General features: G+C 43.5%; 2 protein-coding genes across 3 annotated transcripts; both read right to left on the bottom strand.

The window, feature by feature from the left end:
* Positions 1 to 932: 932 nt before the first annotated feature.
* mmp14b (matrix metallopeptidase 14b (membrane-inserted)) lies at positions 933 to 12,007 on the bottom strand. The gene is made up of 10 exons (XM_085378779.1): positions 11,474 to 12,007; positions 5,013 to 5,161; positions 4,808 to 4,930; positions 4,404 to 4,711; positions 3,808 to 3,969; positions 3,451 to 3,611; positions 3,190 to 3,328; positions 2,943 to 3,093; positions 1,939 to 2,054; positions 933 to 1,827 (listed from the first exon to the last, which is right to left on the bottom strand). Exons 1-10 carry the CDS (start codon positions 11,570 to 11,572, stop codon positions 1,337 to 1,339), a joined length of 1,899 nt encoding a protein of 632 aa, XP_085234905.1. The 5' UTR covers positions 11,573 to 12,007; the 3' UTR covers positions 933 to 1,336.
* A 2,725-nt stretch (positions 12,008 to 14,732) lies between these two features.
* sall2 (spalt-like transcription factor 2) lies at positions 14,733 to 20,823 on the bottom strand. 2 transcript variants are annotated; one of them, XM_085378540.1, is made up of 4 exons: positions 20,748 to 20,823; positions 19,457 to 19,510; positions 15,361 to 19,226; positions 14,733 to 15,035 (listed from the first exon to the last, which is right to left on the bottom strand). In XM_085378540.1, exons 1-4 carry the CDS (start codon positions 20,821 to 20,823, stop codon positions 14,733 to 14,735), a joined length of 4,299 nt encoding a protein of 1,432 aa, XP_085234666.1. The 2 variants fall into 2 exon arrangements, with proteins under 2 accessions (XP_085234666.1, XP_085234667.1); XM_085378541.1 differs by lacking the exon at positions 19,457 to 19,510.
* Positions 20,824 to 21,525: the final 702 nt, after the last annotated feature.

The raw sequence follows: 21,525 nt of genomic DNA, 5'->3' as shown, positions 1-21,525 counted from the left end.
TGCCAGTTTCCGAGCCCCAGTAAAGCAGAGCAGAGTGGTGCGGTCGGGGAACAAGAAACCTGGAGGTCCGGGGAGACTGGGGAAGGCCAGATGTAAAACAGCAACGACCAATATGATCAGTAAAGGTGAACAAGGCAGGCGAGAGAAAGATTTTATCAAAGTTGATCAAAGACTAAGTGAAGATCAAAGCACATGAAGCCTTTTGAAATTACTTTATTTTTGTACGAAAAGCTTATAAGTGAGTACACACACACACAGTTCTGATTGAGAAGGCTAGATGGTCATCATTATCACTGTCACTAATGTTATTATTATTATTGTTGTTAATCTAACCCCTGACTAGCAATGTAGCACCATGATTCGAAAAACTGTACAAAAGTAAGTACGATGACAAAAAGGAGTCATTTTCAGGTCTTCAATTTATTTTCATTTGAGATGGATTCAAGGTATAAAAAAAAAAAACAATCAAGTTTCAAGAATACATAACCCCATTTCCCCATTCACTGTTCCCACATGTATAAAATTAAGGCCACTTTCAAAACTGTATGTCACTGTCCAGCAGGACTTTTTAATGACAATATACAAAAAAAAAACATTCTTTACATGGTGGACGACAACAACAATAATAGTAATAGTCATAATAGTAATGACAACATCATTTATAATAATAACAATAAAGACATTAAAAAAAAAAAGAAAATACACTGTTGCATTTACTGCTTTACTCTGATAGGAGTGTATCTCATGCTTCATAAGGATGCAAGCTAATGTTTCCCTTTTATTGTCCCTGCTGGCTCCTGACATGTTGCTTTACTGGAAGATTAAGAAACACAGATGACTGTGCCGCCGTGGTTTCCAGGATTTTGTGTTTAAGTGAGGGTGTGCAAATTAAAAAAAAAAAGGGCACTTGGCCGAGCGATGAAACAACGGCGTCTGCTTACGCACAGAAACATGCTGAAATGGATGTCATGAAGACGCAGGTTCGAAGTGGAAAATTCACGAGAACACAAACACTGACCACTGACAAAAACTAAAAATATGACATTGAAAAAGGCTAAAACAAACAGCAATGAGCTGGCGTCAGTAACCGCGAGAAGAGAGGCAGAGTCAGAAAGGAGAAAATTGGAAAGAGCTGAGTGGTTGAGAGATAGAGTCAAAGGAATCTGGAAGTGGTAAGAAGAGTTGAAAATGCAAGTCTGACAGTTTTCCTTCGGCTCTTTCTCCTGTTCCGTCTCTTTCTGTCCTGCTCCCTTATCTGCGTCGAACGTTCTCCACCGCGTTTTCTTCTTCTTCTCTCGCCTTCTTTCTCTCCTCTCTTCTGCCCCTCCATCTCTAACTACACCTTGTCCAATAGAGATCGTTGGCAGTAGAGGAGTCGGCGGGGGGTACCGTAACGACGGAAAAACAGCAAGGCTGCCAACGTTGCGATCACACACACTACCAGAAACAGCGGCACAACAAACGCCGCTGCCCCGCTGCCACTATCTGTCTCAATAACTTTCACATCAATTTCCTCCTCCCTCTCAATCACCTTCTCCCTCTCTCTATCCCTCTCTCTATCTCTAGTTCTGTCTCTGTCTTCCCTCTCTCTCTCCCTCTCTCTCTCCCTCTCTCTCTCCCTCTCTCGCTCCCTCTCTCTCTCCCTTTCCTTCTCCCTTTCCTTGTCCTTGTCATGTCCACCTCCGCCTCTTCCTCCATCTGTCTTGGGGTCTTCATTGGGGCAGCCCATCCAGTCACGAAGGGCTGATTTGGGATATCCAGGCTCCACTCGCATCACCTGGTTGTTGAACTTCCAGTATTTGTTGGCTTTGTAGAAGTAGGTGTACGCTGAAGGGTGGAAGAAAGACGTGTAAGTAAAAAACAACATGTACCAATAACTATCCAGTCACAGTAAGATGTGATGAATAATCTAGATAATCTGACACATGCCACCCTTACCTTGATCTTTGCTCATGAAGGCTGACTTGATGTTATCAGGAACGCCCTGCCACACGCTAATAGATTTCGGATAGCCATCGTCAACTGTCTGGGACGCTTCATTGAAACGGTAATAGCTAAACAGGAAACGAGAGGAGAAAAAAAAGAGATATGGTGAACTGATGATTCGGCCAGAACTAGAAACTCTCCTCTTTACCCACATAAACAGTTGTGGATGGACTCTGGTTTTTCCTAAAAGACCTGACATTACACTTATCTTGGACTTGTCTCAAACTAAATACACGACTCAGTTGGAGTTGAGAACAGACATAGACTTGGGTTTAGTTTTGGATAGCTTTAAACTAGTTCAATTAAATTGAACCTGCCACAGATTACTCAGAACTTGAGTTTTCTTTGCTTTAAATGGTTCAGAACTTGGTGTTGATAGACCTGTTTGTGCCTACAGGACTTGAAGCTAGGCATTAGTCTTCAAACTGGTGTAGACCATTTGTAGTTGACTTGTGTAGAGTGACTTGACTTAACTTAAGAACTGTCCTTACAGACCTTAACTAACTTTCTTGACTTGCTTTCTAATGTAAAAACTGCACAGCCACAGTCAGTGTTGTCTCTGCAGACACTGCCGCTCAACTACCACGAACTCTTCTAGAACCAAAACGACCGCGAGCTGAGGTCTTAGGAAAAGTGCAGTAACTATAGTAACTATAGTAGCTATATTCACTTTATAATCCGACTGCTACAATTCAACTGCCACATGTCATCCACTTTTTATACCCATGGAAAAGCTCAGCAACCGTAACAGTTCCCTCAAGGTGAATTTTCTTGTTTAACTGAGAGGCAGATTTGGATTGGATGGTAAGTGTTTGAGTTTACATGTTTTAACCTCATATGGTCAAAACATATATTTTACTGGCGGTGATGTCAGGGGGAGTTTCCTTGTAATCACCTACTTTTGAAACTTCTGCATATGATAAACACACGCACACACAAAACGGACAATGACTAACTTGTTTCCTCTGAAGAAATATGTCTGTCCAGTGGGGGTGTAGTAGAGAGCAGCGTCTATTCGATCTTTGGGAAGCCCTGTGCCCATCTCTTTAAGACTCCTGGGGTAGCCAGAGTCAAGAATTGATTCGGTGAACACCCAGTACCTGTCTCCTGTAGAGCAATAAAACCGAGGACCCGAGAGAAGTTTTTTTAATTTCATAATAATAGTAAAATAATTTCTTTGCAATATGTTAAAGCCAGACTTACCTTTAAAGAAAGCAAATTTCCCATCATCCCTTTCAAATGCAGCATTAATATGAGTGGGCAAGCCCCTCCAAAAGTGACCAATTGGCATTGGGTATCCATCCAACACGTGGTTATTACGCACCCGCCAAAACCACTTATCCTGATAGGGGGAAAAAAAGAAATAAAATTCTCAGAAACTTACAAGATGACATAGACAACAAGATAACAATCTATAAATGATATCGCTATAAATGGCCCAAACTTTCTCCAGCAGCTTTTTACCTTGAACACAAACATTTCTCCCCTGAGGATGGCGATGGTGTCAAAGTGCCCATCGCAGATGTTGGGGCCGAAGTGAGGCTTGTCAGGTGAATGTGGGGGATCGGGGGGGTTGTAAGGTGAACGCGGTGTTACAGGTGGGGGCTGTGGACCTGAGCCTGACCCTTTGTGAGTAAGGACATCGAACATTTCTTTAAACAGCAAAGCCTTAACTTTAAAGCAGCAAAATAATCTGTTTTTATCCATCTTTGGATGGATAAAAACAGAAATTACTCATGCTGTAATTTACAATGTAATTTTTCGGGTTAGTCTTTAATCCCTAGTGTAGAATGATAATGATTAATTGTGATTTGTACAAACCATAAAGCTGCTGTATGCCTCTGCGGTCATCATCTGGGAGCTGGAAGTTCTCAGTGTCCATCCACTGGTAGAACGGAGCCATGATGGCTGAGGGGTCGTTAGAGTGCTCGAGACCCATGGCGTGACCAAGTTCATGCACAGCAACGAGGAAAATATCATTCCCTGAAACAACATCAACAAGAAAAATTACAGCAACTTTTTAAAAATTAGGCCAAAGTGTTAGACATAAAGTGGGAGGATTTTGAGACAGAGTCCTAAAGGAGAATGAGGAAAAAGTGCTGTTTCCTTATTTTCAAGTGACTCAGAAGCACACAACTAGACACCAAGTAGTTAAAAATAAAATCATCAGCAGCTCATGTGAAGATGTGTTAGACTCGAGGAGCTGACGCTGCAGTTTGTGTCTGCTGCATTTTCGCACACAGGTATTCACTGCCTGAAGTGCACAAGCACAAGCTGGGGCCTGTCGCGGCTTAGGTTTTGCTTTTGACAGCAAAACAGAGTCAGAGAGGTCCCCTCCCAACATTTAAGTTTTTCTTGTGTCAGGTTTTGGGGAATTAGTCATCTATTGAAATTTCAGTTTCAACATGAAACTTTACCTAACAGGTCCCGGTTTCCAACTGTCCACGGCTCAGCCGAATCAAAGTGAGTGTCTCCACCGATGCCAATGCCAGGAAAATAGGCGTGTGCCAGGAATCCCCCCTCGCCATCAAATGGGCTGCTGTCACCGTGGAAACCCTCAGCAAAGAATATCATGATGTCAGCAAACTCCTCCACTTTGTCCCGTATGTAGCTGTAGGGAATTTCCCGGAAGCGAAGCGGGGTGACGCCCTCCCACACCTTGAAGGCCTTCCTGATGGCCTCGTAGGTCTCATACTCACCCACCTTTGGGGTGTAGTTCTGTATACTAAACAGTGTGTTAAAAAGGCGAGATAGTTAATTCCTTTTTACAGAGACATAATTGCAGGCTGCTTCATGTTTATTTCATAACTCTGTGACTTACGAGAAAGTGATCTCTGTCTTGGGCCACTTCAGGCCCTGGATGGCGTACCGCTTCCTCCTCAGGTTGCTCTTGAGCTCAGCACCAAACTTATCAGGGACACCACAGCGCGGTCGCTTCATGGCCCTGCCAGACAGTAAGACACACCGCGCTCATGACAACGTACGCTTAAATGTGCTTGAAAAAAACGACACTGCGTGATACTCACTTGACGGTGTCTGCGTCAAAGGTACCACTGACAGTGAGGCCGTAGAACCTCTGCATGGCAGCGATGGCGGAGGAGATGGAGTTTGGGGAGCGAAGGGCATGGGTTCTCAAGTCCCCTGGGGGAAGGTACCCATACTGTTGTAGCCATGACTGCAGTGGAAAACAGGATAAAAAAGGAAAACATGATGAGAAGTCTTGCACAATATAGTGAGGAAATTCCACTTTTAGCAAAGAAACAAAAATGAAAAACAGACACAAAAACACTCCGCACATCACCTGAAAATGTTGATCATTGGTTACTCGGAATATGAGAACAGGATGTTTTCCTGCGACTGCGATGAAAACACATTCCACGCCGACAGCAAGAATAAGCTCTTAAATAACTTCTTTCTGTGTTTTTGTATCTCGTAGCCAGAGGGAGCAACATCACTTTCAAGCAACTGGCACGTCTCCATGTCGTGACTAAACACAAAAGCTATTCAACCATCAACACTGGACTCTCCAGTATGTGTGGACTGAAAGTAGAACTGGCCTGAGGAGCCAAAAAAAGCTTAAGACAAGGACGGCTCAGGTTTCATCCAAAACCCTGACACAGACACTGAATGAGGACACAGTTAAAGTTTAAAACTCATGTTAGTCTGTACCTACATCAGTTCTAGCTAAAGTCATCGAGTTTGTACAATTCATAAATGAAAGCGTTTTTTTAAAGCATTTGGAGAGCATATTATGATGGTCACCGAGTTCTCTGGTGCTCCAAATCCCTCACTCTCAGCTAAACTTGACCTTATTTTCCCCTGGAAACCCATTTGCCTGCGGTGCTGGTTTGACATTTGGACCGGTGCCGACAGCTCTGCTACGCACCTCTCCCACACAGCTTCTCCTGAACTCCTTCCCTCTCAAGCAAGAGACGAAAAATAACACTGAGGCTATTGTGAGCGTGGTGGAAACCAAGACCGCTCTGATATTCTCCTGTACAGTGACTTTGTGAGCTTGTCGTGGCACGTTCAGGAAGCGTTTTATGGTTTGGAGCTGCTAATGACTTTTGTCTTTGTTTGGCAGAGCCTGACGTGACTTTGCAGCTTAGCGGGATCTATTATTTCAACTGGATTCAGAATTATAGGCGCAGTTGCTGTAGAGTATGTGCAGAGAAGGACATTGGGAAAACAGAAGAGAAAAAGATAGGGAGTGTCCCAGGGTGAGACTCAGGCCTTGGGCAACCTCAGTCGAGGTCTCCAGTCAAGCAGTAAAGTCAGTCAGTAATTTAACTGGGAATTTCTTCCTCGTCGCATCCAAACCTCAAAGTCAAACTCTTCCCCCCACGTTCATGTCTCTGTCTTCGCCTCTTCACTCCACCCCTTCTCCTCTGCCTCATCCCTCTCTTATGGAAAACCCACAGACTTGAGGGTAAATACTCATGAACAACCACACCCTGAGCCGCTCGATTATTGTTGTTAATGCCTATCTGCTGCTGCTAATGGATGTTAAACACAGTTAAAGCTAAATAAATCAACTCGCTTATTTTAGAGTTTTCCACTGAAAATGTACAGTAAGTGAATGTGCTGACGTGGTTGTCCGACTCTGGGCTTTAGGTCAGTATTGATGCTCCTGATGTTCATTCAGCTTAACTGTTTGGCCCTGAGCTGAATGGCAACTTTGGAGGACGTTGCAAGTCTAATCTCTGCCTCTCTGTCTGTCCTAGAGAGACATGGAGGTCTACGTGTTTAGACTTTACTCCTGAATGAGCCCTTTCTCGTCTTGACTCACCCATGGAGCTCCAGTGGACACATAAAGAGTCACTGTTACAGCGCGGCTGCATGAGCGGGAAAAAGAGGAGCACAAGGAAGGAAAGATGAAGGCTAGTGGGATTTAGAGGTTGTAATTAACGGTCATAATGAAACGCCTGCAGTTTGCTGGGATAAACAAATAAAGGTTTTGCTTGTACCAGAGTCAAATACAACCATTAGCAACTTGGATAATTTGCCACAAATGTAAGAGATTTTAAGGCCTGATTTGAGCTCGAAACCATATTCTTCCAGTTCACACATTCCCTGTTTTCTTTTCTACAAAAGGCCCAATTTTGCCCTCGGCTCAGTCAAAAGACTTCTGTTGAATGACACCGAACACTTGTTTTAACTTTAAGGCTCCCACGCCCCATTCATAGGTCCCACAGGTGACTCTGACAAAGTCTTATTCACTGTCGCACCACGCTATTTTTGCCCACGGTAATAACTGGAGCAACTAAAGCAGCAGCAGGAAGAGGAAGTGGTGAGTATTTAGAGAAGAATAAGAAAGGATAGTCTAAACTAATACAGTCTTTTGATGTGAAGCAGTGGTTTCCAACTGCCCCCCCCCCACACACACACACACATCAACTTATTTACTACCAATGATTTCAAAGCTCAAATGATATCATGTTTCCTGTTCCTTTACATGTTTGTGGAAAAACATGGAGGTGTGACAACTGACTTAGTGTTAGGCTGTCCATTTTACTAGATTTTTACTACAATTTGAGTAATGAGCAACACTTTAAACTGATGCCTGGAAGCACTTGTGTTAAATGTAGTCATCACCCCTTGATATTTACCCATGCACAGAGGGAGTAGGAAGCAAAGGAACCTTGCCAGTCCAGCACTTTGATGTAAAGCTCACTCATGTGCAGCGACTGACTTTATTGTTTAATGGAAGACCTACAAGAAGCAGACAATGTTTGCTGTGGATGTTTCTAGGCAGTGTGCTCATTTTGCATAGGATGAGGAGGAGAAGAAGAAGGCATAGTTAGTCAGTTGTTCCATTTGCTGAAGGCCAATGGAAAGAAACTCTGGTCAACAGCGATGGGAGTCCAACTGAGGCATGCTCAGTATAAAGCGCACACACAGGGCAAGAGAGCTCATCATTACATATCCACCCACTCCATCCAGAAAGCTGTGATATTCTGTCACATGTCTTAAATGTATGAAATTATGACTCCCACTTTATGTGCAACAGCAGGTTATGGCGCCCGTGTGTACTTCAGGGAGTTTATTGTGGGTAGGTAACTTTATTAACTTTTTTTTTTCCTCTACTTTATAGGCATTTTCCTGCTATGCTCTTGGCTCAGGAGGGCATTTACAACCTCTCTGACCCCTCTGGCCAACAGCTCCTGAGCACACACAAGCAGAAACCCCTTTGGTTGTGTGTAATCCCCCAGCTGGTGTCTATTAAACAACCTCTCTCTAGCCAACACCAGAAAGAGCCGATGACACAAGAGTGGAAAAATTCATCTCTGCCAGTGTCATTTGAGGAGTCAGTCAATCCCAGGAAAAAGGAAGAATTTTATCCTAAAAAAAATTTGGCCTCTTTGTTTTAGTTACAGGAAATGACATGATGACTTTGAACATTACCTTATTTTCAGTTAACACCTTTCCCCAAGGAAAGACCACCCACTGCTGATTATTAAAACAATGGCTTCCTGGAAACGATGCACTCCTGCTAGGGCTGCACGATTTTGCATAAAATGAGAATCACGATTTTTTGGCTTAGAATTGAGATCACAATTCTCTCACGATTTTCTTTTCCAGTATAAATATGTATTGCACTTATTAACTGCACATCAACTGCTTCCTCTAAACGACTAACAAGACTAGTCCAGCATGGGACTAGTATCAAGTTACCTGTGTAATTGTTCTCTTTGGGAACAGAGGGAGTGTGACATCCAGTACACTCACACAGGATGTGTGCATGACAACTATGATCTTTATCCTGTCTCGTACAGTTGGACAGTTGCTTCATTTTCCGTCTTTTCCAAAAAAGATTGCATCACTCCCATCTCCACAATAGCCCCCTTTCTGGTCTGCGACAGGCTCCTCAGTGTCCTCCCTGCCTCGCTTTCATCATCTCATTTCATGACAATTTCATGACAATTAGCTACGAGCTGAAGTCATTCTTTGTACTGAATGACCTCGGCTTGCAGCCATTTCTGCAGATTCGAGCACAGGGGGGAAAAAAAAGATGTGTGTGTGTGATAGGCAGGTGGTTGCTGACACACCAAGCTGCCCACTTCCTGTCTCTACCACACGCCACACGCCACAGGAAATGAATTGTGTCCACACAACCTCTATATCACAAAACAACACGTAACCACTGATCTAATTTTATTTATTGTCAATAAAAAAATTAATTTAAAAAATCCCGCTGACTTGTGGGTTTGTGGAGGCAGCATATGAGGTCAGATTTCCTCAACTGTACGGAGAGTTTGGTCTTATGTTAAAAAAAGAAAAGAAAAGAAAAAAAAGCACTTTTTGACCATAACTTAACTAGCGATGGAAAGGCCCGCTTCCTGCGGTGCAGACATTTCACGTTTATCATCCTCATTAACTTCCTTATTTGATTGCACACTGTTGACTGATGCTATTCGTGATGAATGTGATGACAGAAAGGGGTTTTTTGGGGGGGTTGCATGACTTATTATTTTCCAAAGAAATAAAATAGGCAAGACATGTTCATCTAATTAATTGAAGTTCTTCACCGAAGCCCAGATGATCTGCAGCATTACTCGCTTTAATTAAAGAGGCTTATTATGCTCTTCCTTATTTATTTATTTTATCCTGTTATAGCAGTGCATACTCATATTTAACAAGGCCAAAGTTTCAAATGATGAGGTCAGTGTTTACACAGGTAATCCCAGTTGAGCAAAAGCTCAGACTGCTGTAAATACTGGGTTTCAAATCTGTTTTCTCCTCATGGTTCTTTATGATGTAATTGCCAGGGGATATCCCTAATATGGGCATTTCAGATACACAGCTCTGCCTGAAAAAGTTAGTCAATCAGAAGAAAGCTGACTGAACAGAACAGAGTCCTTGGAGCTAAAAGTGACGTTTTTTCAGCAAGCAGATGAACTGGGTGACAAATAAGATTGAGAATGTGAATTATTTTAAACTTGCAGTCGTGCAAAGTAACAATAGGAAATCAACCTTCATACTAGTATTTTGAAATTATCAGGTCAAATATCCACTTTATATCTGGCCTTTATCGTACTTGTGGTTCACACCGGTAGCTAATGCACTTTTTTATGAGAAAATTCTGCACCGTAGAGTATTGGCTGTTAAAATGTGCTGATATGAAAAAATTCCTTGAAATCTGCTTGCCTAAAAGGAGTTGACTTAACCACAAGCCCATCTTGACAAAATGTAATCAAATCTTTCCCAGAATAAGAAAATATTAATCACTTAGATTTACTGCTGCACAGCGTGCGTGTGTGGAGTGAAAGCGAAATTATGAATTATGTAGGCGACACATTGTTTACATTTTTAGCAGATGGCGCTTTGCAGTCTCTGGTCTAAATGTAGGTCAATTGAGTAACTTTGCTCCATTTTCTTCCACTGGCATAAAGCTGAGCTATAACTGCATTGGTCACAGGCAGGATACTCCAGGCGCTACTGTATGTAAAAAAATATGAATTCTTTGATGTCCTGTGTGAGCAAGACCTTGCCCTATTTTTTCTAATGGCACTGAAGGAAGCAGGTGTGTAGGAGTATCATCACAAAGTCACTTCCTGGAACATTAACACAGAAGTTCCTAACTTTGCTCTGGTTATGGGATTTGAGAGCTGCTGATTCTGCAAGAAGAACAGACCTAAACAGACAAATGAGATCAGAACAATACAGAAGAAGATGAGAAAGGAACAGATGTGAACAGCAGGGGAAAAAATCTCAGCTGTATCTGCCTTGATAGTAGCCAGCGCTGTTATTGGAAGATATTGGAAAACTTTTAGTGCTCAGTCTGTTGTATTTTTCCACAGATGAGAAAGGGTGAGATGCTGCAGAACCTCTTTCTTTCTGTAACCCCCCCCCCCCCCCCCTTTGGTGCTGTACTCAGACATAACTCAGGACAGATGTCAACAATTACATCTCCCCATCCCTCAGTCCGTTCCCACAAAAATTGCCTCAGTCTCTGCAGCGACCACAATACAATTGAATGCATTTCTTTTGCTCTGGCTCCGCTGCTTTTGCCCTCTCAGCATTTCTGTGTTTTCACGAGCGTTATCATCATTAAGGGCTGCTTCCTCTAACCCAGGGTCAGAGCCCATTTCCCATATCCCTGTGCCAACAACAGTCAGCTGCAGAAATTATTATCAGGATGCAAAGTTCTAAAAAAATTCTGCATAGGAGTCATAAAAAAAACAAGCTCCACACAAATTTGAAAGATGAATATAATAATAAACAAAAAAATTGCTATGTATTATTAACTCATAGATAGAAAAAGATCTCCTTAACTTTAATTATATGTCACAACTGTCTAACATTATTAACTGTTTTAACTGAGTGCATTTATTGGCGATATACATGTTCCAAGTGTACAATATCTATGCCTTTATGGAGTATTCATCCAGTTTTAATCCAGTTTATATTTATCCAACTTTAATCGTTTAATGCGCATTTAAAACTTTATGTGGTTTTAGTTCTGCATTCTGCATGTTTTCCTCACCTCTGGATTGAATTGTCGCTCCGTCGCTCCCTGCGCGCTCAGCTCCCACACCACCGCCAGCAGCAGCAGCCGGGCTACCGATTTCAGCTTAGGTGCCATCAGTCAATTCTCAAAAAATTTAACAAACGAAGATGTCCTCGGGAAGGTTGCTCGATTCTCTCTCTCTCTCTCTCTCTCTCTTTTGTCAGAACATTATCTGTGTGGGGGAGGGAAGCATCCCATGCGCAAAACTTTGGACTTCGCGCAAAACACACAAAAACTGTTTCCCTGTGGTTGCCAGGACGATTTAAACTATTAGACGTGTGTCTCCAACATGTACATTCTTCTCGTGTTTTGGTGAATTGGCAAGATTACAATCGGACGTTACTTGAAACGAGAACTGTGTAAAGGGGCTCTGGAGCCGCAAGCGGTGCGTACTTTATGTCCAAATTCAGCTTGCGGTCTGCTCCCGATGTTGCAGCCGACTTTGATGGAACCGTCCTTACTCCTCCTGTCCTATCTTTCTTGTCGGTTTATTTTGACCCCCTCTCTCCTCTGCAGACGTGGTAGTTGATAGCCTACTTTAGTTGGAAAGTAAAGCGACGTGAACCACCCCCCTCCGAAATAAGCCCGCCCCTTCAGAATCAACCGGATGACCCATCGGACTTGGCACGGCTCCTCACTGGGACTAAAGCGTTAATGCGCCCTAAACTGTAGGAACCTTGTTGTTTGCAGAAGCGAGCAGCTCAATCTGTTCCAAATAAGGACAAAATGCAAAAGTTTATCTGGGAATGTATTCAAGATTTTAGTTATTTTAGTGTGATCTGTCAGTACAGTCATCTACTTCGCTTCCATATATGTGATAATAACCGATCATCTATAGCTGCCATCTGCCATCTCTTCAGCCAAAATCAGCCTTTTCCCTAAAACCTCGTTTCAAGCCGAAGATGGTAGACTATTATGTTGCTGCTTTTTAAGTCTTCTGATCTTTAACATATTAATTTTCGCAGATTTTTATAAAGGGTGTTCAAAAAGTGCTCAAATGCACTGTAAACATCATATAATAATTTAGCTACACGAAGCAGCAAACTGTGCTAAAAAAGGGGGGGAATTGCGCCCTCCAGTGCGCTACTTGTACACATCCAAATGTGTGCCTTTTGTCTTGCATGCTTCTCATTTCTTTTTCTTTGTCCTCTGTGAGTGTTGCATTTGTTTCCTTTCATAACTGCAGTCTTGTTTAGTGTGCATGTGTTAAATTCCTCTGTTTTTTCTTGGCGTTCATATAAGATACAATAATTAAACAGGAGCACTCCGATGGATTAAGGGCTTTACTAAAACGTTGATGTTTTAGGCTGATGTCAGCACTGGTAATATGGAAATCCCCAATAATGCCATCTGTATTGTTTCACAGATCATTTGTGCTGATGTCAGTATTTTTAATATAAATCACATATAAATCATTTTGTGTCATTGTAAAACGTGTAACATTGTGCTGTAAATATAAAGTTTTAAAGAGCTCAAACAAAGAAAGTGCTTGTAGTTAATATATTGCTTTAAAGTTTGGAAATGATCCTATGGAAACTGAAGTGTTTTCCTAATTCATGTGACCCTGACCTTTGACCTATGACCATGAAGCATTACATACTAAAATGGTGTATTTTGTTATCTTTTTCCTCATGACTGACGCAGAACTGGCTGAAATCTTTGGCTTCTAAAAGCTGTAAAGACCTGAAATTTTATGATATAGTGCATGAAACATTATGGCGTCACTGTGACGTTGTAGGAATTGAAAAAATATAAAGTGTGTTGTACAGCTCTATCCATGCCCTTTCATATCGTATATTACTCAATATGGATTCTTGAAATTTATTTTCAAGGTTAACTTTGACCTTGGGTGCTAGAAATGAAGGTGAAGGTCAAATGCTTAGCCAACCTAGGTTCTCATGTCCCCCATGGCCTAGTATATTGTTGTGAAGTTTGAAGATGATCCATAAAAAGTTGTGTTTTATAGAGTTTTTACTGATTTTCAACATTTAATGTGAAGTTGACTTTGACTCAGTTTTCCCCTAAATTAAATCAGCTGGAGATTTTATTGATCTCTAGCATCATACAAAGTCTGAAAATAACATGTTGAAGACTGTGGATGCTAGAGTGCTAACAAACAAACAAACTGAACCGACTACATACTCCCTCCCTTTGGGGGAAGAACAAGACTGAACAATATATATTTTTTCCCAAATTAGTTTTTAATGTGGAGATACTGAAATAACAGCGTACAACAAACAGACAGATTTCTTATACATTCTATACACAAACTTAAAGTTTTAGTAACTTTAGCAACTGAAAGGGTTTTACAGATAGTACTTTTGGACTAAACGACAATCATAATACTCACAAAGCTGAAGGGCAAGGGTCACACAAAGGATCGCGCCCTCACTGGGCTCACAAAAACTGCAGGTGTGCTTCTGGTTTGACGGGACAAGGTAGTGAAAAGGAAATCACAGCAGGAGCAAGTAGTTTTAAGAGCCACAGGACGGGGACAAAAGACTCCATATACACCCCCCCCTCCCCCCAGTAACACATTCATATTGTTCACCTTGTTGACTTTTACAAAGCAAGATGTAGTTTTAGATCCAATAATTTGTTTACTCATCCCTATCAGCAAAAGAATTCTCTTCATATGAAACACACATGAGTTTGCTGTAGTATTTTCCAAAATATTTTCTTTTGGTTGGCTCGAGTCTCCTTTGGTGTCAGATGGATGAGATTTGGTACATGCCACAACAGAACAAAAGTGTCTACATGTTTACAACACTACCAAAAATGGTTTAAACTGGTTAGCTTCATTTCCTATGACTCAAAGCCAGTAATATCAGATTTATCTATCTGAGCCTGTTGGGATGTTTAAACGTAATATGAATTATGACCCATTCTCTTTTTTAATAACCAAACATTTCAAATTTTACTCTGTTAAGAACGTCAGACAGACAATGGTAGTTTCACTTTTTAACAAATCCAGCTATAACTGGGCTAATTTTGTTACTTTGAATACACACTTTTTTTTTATTTGCACTACAGCTGTCTCTTTTTTAATACAACAGGACCAAGCTGATTGACTCACAACTTTAAATATACAAACATATTATTCTGACTATCATTGACAGGCAACCTGAAATGTGTTAAGGAAGCAGTACTAATGATATGCCCGTACAGTTACACCAAGACGTAAACAACAATCAAAAACACCGTAACATTTACCAGCCAGTTACGGCTATGCGAGTTATGACCCTTCGCTGGACTCTTCCCCAGCTTCCTCGTGGGCTCTTGGATCCATCTGTGACAAAACAGGAGATTTTGATGATTCGTTTTCTCCTCGGCCTGCAGTGGTTGGGTCATCAGTTGGCTCAGCGCTGGTGTTGAGGAATGCTTGATACTGGTTCCAGAAGCCTGCTGAGCTCCTAGTGGCTGGAATGTTTGAGGAAGTCATAGATGTAGAAGAAGGAAGTTGGTCAGTGGAGGAACGGCGACTCCGGGCTGACGGACGTGATGTTTTGGATACCACGCCGTGATGCTTCATGTGCCCCTAAAATTGAATAGATTTGAAAGATTTTTATTTATAATCATCATCTTGTAAAGACAAATCTTAATAGAATTTGGGTAGGCTAAAATTGCACAGCAGAGGTAATTTTAGAGTCCAGCTTAATTCAATTCAGTTTAATTCAATTTATTTAGTGCCAAATCACAACACCAGTCACCTCAGTGTGCTTTACATTGTACAGTAAAGCACTTGGTGACAGTGGGAATGAAAAACTCTCTTTTGTGTAGGACAAAATGCTCTGTTCAACACAGTAATTGTGCAAACATAACTACACATCTTATTGATATAAATGATGGAACTTGTTCCTTACCTTCAGCCCACTGCGACTGGCGTACTCTTTTCCACACTCAGCACAGCAGTAGGTCTTCTTCTCAGGACGAGACATCGGAGACGGGAGGGTTGGAGCAAGGTTGATGGGGCCAGAAGCATCCAGTATTGAACTTGAGCCGAATCCACTTATGCCATCTGCCCGTTCTTCCCTCCCATATGAACTAAAATGAAAGCTTTGACGTGTCTCTCTTACAAAAGTGGCTGTTTTCTGGGGTTCGCCTCTTACTTCAGCTCCAGTGTTGTCTGTATCCTCCAAAGCTGACGTCAGCTTGGGTTCTCCTTCTGGCACAGTTGCTTGGTCTTGCTTTGGTGTTGTGGGTGGAGATGAGAGCTCTTTATCTTTATTTATGGGCTCTGGTGATTGGGGCCTTGGAGAGACTGGGTCTGATTCCAAGGTTGTTGTTGTATTACCGTCACAAAGATTGGGGTTAGAGGTGGTGCTGGGACAGGTGTAGGAAAAGGGATCATCGAGAGCAGGTGTGCTTTGCAAGTCCTCTACGTTTGATTTAGAGCCAAGGAAGGCATCGGAAGAGGTAGATACTTCATCCTCTCCACAGTCCATCTCAGTAGCAGTAGGTGATTCTGTGGTTTTGGTAACACTGGAAGTAAATGGTGAAGGGGTAGATTTTGGAAGATTGAAACCAACAGTGGCTTGTGGAACTTGGTTGTCTTCGCCAGTTGGTGAAGCTTGATCTGTCTGCTGGGATGCAGGCAAAGGGACACTGACAGTAAGCACAGGGGGGTCTGCACTGCCTGGTGGTGAAGTCTGTGTGGTGGGATTCATAAAGGGGTCAGGGCTTAGGTCAGAGGGGGGAATGTGGTCTGGGCTGGAGGGTGCAGACTTGCCTGGATTTTGAGTGAACTCAGCTGATTTCATACTGTCAGAGGCAGGGACAGAGGCAACTGTTGCAGTATTAACTTGTTGAGTTGGAACTATACTCTTTGAATGGCCTGCGAGGGGAGGTGTATTACTTGAAGTAGCATTTGGGTCAGTGCACTGGGACTGAGATTGTACCAAGGATATGGCTTTAGATTCAGCTGGCATCTCATGTGCAGAATCCTCTGTGCCATCTGGAGGCAATTGTCCACCAAGGTGCATACGGATGTGGTGCTGAAGCACGAGAGCATTAGTGAACTTACGTTGGCACAGTGGGCAAGAGTTCTGTACACGTGCATTGGGGGGCCGGGCATGATGGGTGGCAATATGGGATCGCAGACTGCCTTTGGTAGAGAAGGATCGTCCACATATCTTACATGGAAAAGGCCGTTCTCCGAGGTGTGTGGCCTGGTGCAGCCGCAATGCTCTGGGGCAGCTCAGCACTCGTAGACACACCCCACACTGATTGGATGTAAGGTTACCAGCTGGATCTGTAATCAGTGATGGTAACATGCCTCCTGCCATGGCACTTGCTCCATTGGCACCCATGCCTAGGGCAGCTACCATTTCGCGAGTGAAGTTTGAAACCGAAGTAGTAACAAGGCTAGAAGACAGTGGAGATGCCATGACATATGTGGTAGAATTGCTGGCATTTGTGAAACTACTGTTTGCTGAAGTTGCTAAAGAGGTAGTGGTACTGCCAGATAACATTTCCATCACAGAATTGGAAGTATTGGAAGAACTCCATGGAGAAGAGGAAGGTCGAGGGGCCTTCTCTAGCTTCTCGACCAGCCTTTGCAGCTTAGAGGTTTCCGATGTAGGAGTGGGGGCTATGGAGGAAGGCAGGGAAGATGCATTGGTAGTTGTGGGTGGACCTGTGACTTTAGGAAAAGAAGAGAAGGGAAAGGAAAGCTGGGAATGGCTTGAAGAAGCATGTTGGTGGGAGCCTGGAGCAGAAGGTAGAGGGGTGCGGAGCAAGCCCAAAGCTGGATGGTTGTAGAGGGATGAGTGTGCAGCTGGGGTAGAAGAAGGTGTGGAGACAGTTGGGAAAAGAAGCTTAGGTAGGTGGGCTAGCTGGGAATAGGCAGCAGGGGAAAGCACTGGGGCATGGGGAGGAGTGTTTTCATCAAAGTGATGCTGCTTGGCACCCTTGAATAATCCTGTGATGGCAGAAGATGAGGACAAGGAAGGGTTTGAGAGAAGGGAGGTTGCGAGAGATGAGGTGGAGGAAGACGATGAGGAGGATGAGTTGGATGAGCCAGTTGTGATAGATGCTGCAGCAGCTACCACTGCAGCTCTGTTAAATTGCAGGAGAGAGTGGGAAATCAACGCTAGATCAACACTTGGGGGCAGGGGTAGGGAAGATGGGGTCGACCCTCCAGAAGCCCCTAGTGGTAGCCCAGTACTAGAACCACTGATTTCCAAACTGTCTCCAGATGTTTCATCCTCAGCCCTATTTTTTCGCTTCTTCTGTATCGTATTCATGGCACTAGTACTGCTACCGCTGCTCGTGTTTTGTCCCATATCCGATCCCGCAGTAGTCCCTAATGCAAACCCAAACAAAGACGGTGGCAGAAGTGACAGCGAAAGCTCGGGGTTTTGTTCTCTGTGCCGTAGGAAATGAACTTTGAGGTTACCTCGTGTAGTGAAGCGGCTGAGGCAAACTGGGCACTGGTAGGGTCGTTCCCCCGTGTGTGAGCGGAGATGTATCTGCAGGGCTGAATCACTGCTGAACATTTTTCCACAAAAGCGACAGGCATGCTGGAGACGGCCGACAGTGTTGTTGGAACTGGATGCAGAAGAAGATTCTCCTCCGTTAGAAGCAGATTGCAGAGCATGTTGTGAGTTTGGGACTATAGGTACTGATGTGGGGAGGGGTGTGTTAAGGAAGGAGAGACCACTGTGCCCGCTCACTGAAGTAGTATTTGGAGACTTCTCATGAAGATACCGACTGGGTAGAGCTAATGACAGTGCTAGCGGATAGGTGGAGGAAGCCACTGTGGTGGCAACAGAGGAAGAATTCAAGGGAGCTGATGAGCGAGAGCTCACCCTTGTGAGACCATGAGCACCAGCTGCCCCACCTGTTTCCTCCATCTGCACCTTGTTAGGCTGCAGGATTTGAGACAAGGAGGTGCATTGCTGTGTGGGCTTGTTGACTGCTTGGGAGGGAAGCAGGGAGGAGAAACATGCTAGAAGAGGAGCCATAGAGGTGGAAGGCTGAGATGCAGTTGGCTGGGTTATTGGACTAGATGCCCTTTTACTGCCTTCCAGGCAGAGCTGAGGTACAGAAGGGAGAAGATGTTGGGCAGGTGTGTCTATGCTATAGGAGGCTCCACCAAGGCGCAGGACCTGTCTACAGATCTCCTCTGTTATCTGCATCTGGTGAATTTGTCTTTGCTGCAACACCCGAAGCTCCTCCAGGATCAAAGCTATGCTCAGCTGGGTCCTAGAAGGTGCACCCGAAGCAGATGACACTCCAGGGCTTGGGGTAGGTGTAACAGGACTCGGAGGGCCTTCGGGCACACGACTGGGGCTTCCAGGGTGTGGTGGAGGACATAGAGAAGCAGAGGATGAGGAGGAGGAAGAAGAGGTTGTGGTGGTGGCTGATAGTCCCAGCTTGGGAGAGGCCATTTGTGAGCTTCTGGGAGGGTAGGTAACAGCACTTACGAAAGCTGCGGAATTGCTGGCAAACAACTTGAAGCCAGGTGAGAATTGTATGTGGGATGTGAGAGGGGAGTAAGGGAAGTCTGATGAAAGGGAGGGCTGTAGGTCTTTGAGAGGCTGCTGGTGGGGCTTTATCGGTGAACAAGGTAGGGATTGACCCTCAGTAAGTTGAGAGGCGATCTGAGAGCCCTTGAGAGATGAACAGAGCGTATGGGGCAGCTGGGAGCTTTGAGGAGAAGACAAAGAGCACAAAGTAGAATCCGTGATAAATGAAAAGAAGTGTGACTTCAGTGCCGAGGTGTCATCTGCAGGTATTGAAAAAAAGGAAAAGAAATTTAGGTGGCTACTTCACGTGAAGGGTATGAAAAAACAAATGGTCTGTAGGAGGTGAATTTTGGCCTCAGGGGTTAATTTCCAGCCAACTAAACTAAATGTTTTTTCCTGTTCTCTTTGTGCTGCTTCTTTACTGCTGTCTGCACACAGACACACATGCTTGCACACAAACACACACATGCACTCAGAATATACTACTCACCCGCAGAGGAGACCACCTTGTTTCCAGGGAAACACACACAAGACCTCCACTTCCCTAAAATAAAATAAGACGCATCCTAAGGCAATCTTTCATCTATGCCTTTCTTTCTTTCTTTCTTTCTTTCTTCCTCCATTCAGTCTGTCTTACTGAAGAGCCCATCCCCCACTGGCCCAGTAGGGGTGTCAAGAGTTAGTTCTTAGTCAAGTACTGAACACTTTGCAGGGTATCTGACTGGCTAGTAAAACTGACTTTAAACAGTTGGGGGTCCCATTCCTGATAGGCCAGCCAGAGGAAGAGTTTGTCGTGCAAGCAAAACAAAAAGGCCATGACAGACATGACGACTCAGCAAATATGTTCTGCAAGCAAACTCCGTAACACTTTGTATACTCACGTGCACCCAAATGCATACAGAACTTCCTGCTGTTAGCTCAACAGCTACAATTTTGTGACACAATGGGGTCCCTATTCCTGTAACTGAAGTGGACAAGCGGACACAAATACACACAACTGTGTGTACACACACACACGCGCACGCCTTCACACACACGTCTTTGTGGGCATGTTCATGCTTCAGTGGCTAGCAACAAAGCTGAATGGGGACAATGGGCTGTTGCAGTTAGAACACCTTATACAGTGCCCCACAAAGTTTCTTTTTCCTTGACCTTCTCGTGCTCACGTCTTTGCTTCAAACCCTAACCCTTTTCATAGCACACGCCTTCAGGTTCACCTTGCATTGTTTTTCAGTGATACTGCTTTTGATTTATTGTGTTTTTCTGAAATGTGGGTGGTCTGTGTGTTTGAAACTGGCAGTGTGAGAGGAGTGAAGATACTTGGGTTTAATAGGGCCAAGGAAGCAGCTTAAGGCTTAAACCTGCACAGAAGGAATTAAAGCGTCTGCACTCAAATTATTCCAGCAAGCCATTTTCTTAGCACAATGCTATAACATGCACATTTAACTTTGGTTAAACTTTTAGCGCAAATGAACTCAATTGAAACACTTAAATTGAATTAATAAAAGGCTGATTAAGAGTAAATGATTACATCTCAGTCAACAAAGCTTAAAATATAAACAGTAAAAACATATTTGAAGTCCCAAAGGAGCTAATAGTCATTTTAATTTAAACTGTAAATGTACATCCTAAATAAGCACTACATTTTAATGTACTTGTGTAAAAGGCACAAAGCGCATACTAAGAAAAGGCTAAGTCTCCTATACTACGGCATCCAATGTGAATATCGTCTTACTTATTATTGATCATTGTTCTATTGATTTATATAGTCTATGTCTCACCATGCTCAAGTTTCCGACAGGCACCCAGGGTCAGGCTCATAAGCTGCTGGGGTCGTTTCTGTTTCCGACGGGACATGCTTCAACAGGATGGGACCGACGCAGGGGCGCATTGGCCAACACACAACTTTTACTCTGTCTCCCTGCGCACTGAAAAAAGCAGGTAACTAAATTACTTAGACAAAAAAAATGAAAGAAAAAAGAATTAAATAAATAAAGACAAACTACAGTATGGTTTCCAAAAATCTGACACCGGGTGATCCGGTTCGATTAGACTTAATAAAGTGGCTCCACGTTTGTGGCATTGTGGAGAAGAGGGGGGGAATACAAGAACCAAAGAGGCATGTGTGACAGTTTCTCTCAACAAGTCTTTCTATTCTGAAAACACGGCGTTGGCCCTCCTTCTCTGGACACACACACACTCGCACACACGCATACACACAGCTCACTTGTTCATCCACTACTTTGCATTCAAATGGCGAGTGAACACCCCATCTTTTGAGCCGAGAGTCCACTGCTTCTGTTCGGTAAACCCTTACACATTTACGCACAAGTTCATCACATTATGAGTCCTCCCCGAGCAGTCGATTGTTAAAACGTAAAAGCTAATAGTGCGCAAGGAAGGAAGAAATCCGTATCCGCTAAAACCTTGTTTCCCGAGACTATAAATCAAACGCATCCTGTCACGGGGCGTGTTGTCGAACACCGACACTTCAAAGTGTGCGTGGGCTGTGTTCCCCCCTCCCGACACCTCCACAAACAGCCTCCTGCGTGAGCTCGG

The sequence above is a fragment of the Diplotaxodon limnothrissa genome, linkage group LG18 (assembly GCF_057381915.1).
Source record: "Diplotaxodon limnothrissa isolate DT_005_m linkage group LG18, D_limnothrissa_male_GT1.1, whole genome shotgun sequence".
NCBI classification, from domain to species: Eukaryota; Metazoa; Chordata; class Actinopteri; order Cichliformes; family Cichlidae; genus Diplotaxodon; species Diplotaxodon limnothrissa.
Note: the sequence above shows the minus strand (reverse complement) of the source record. Positions and strands in the feature narration are given on the sequence as shown.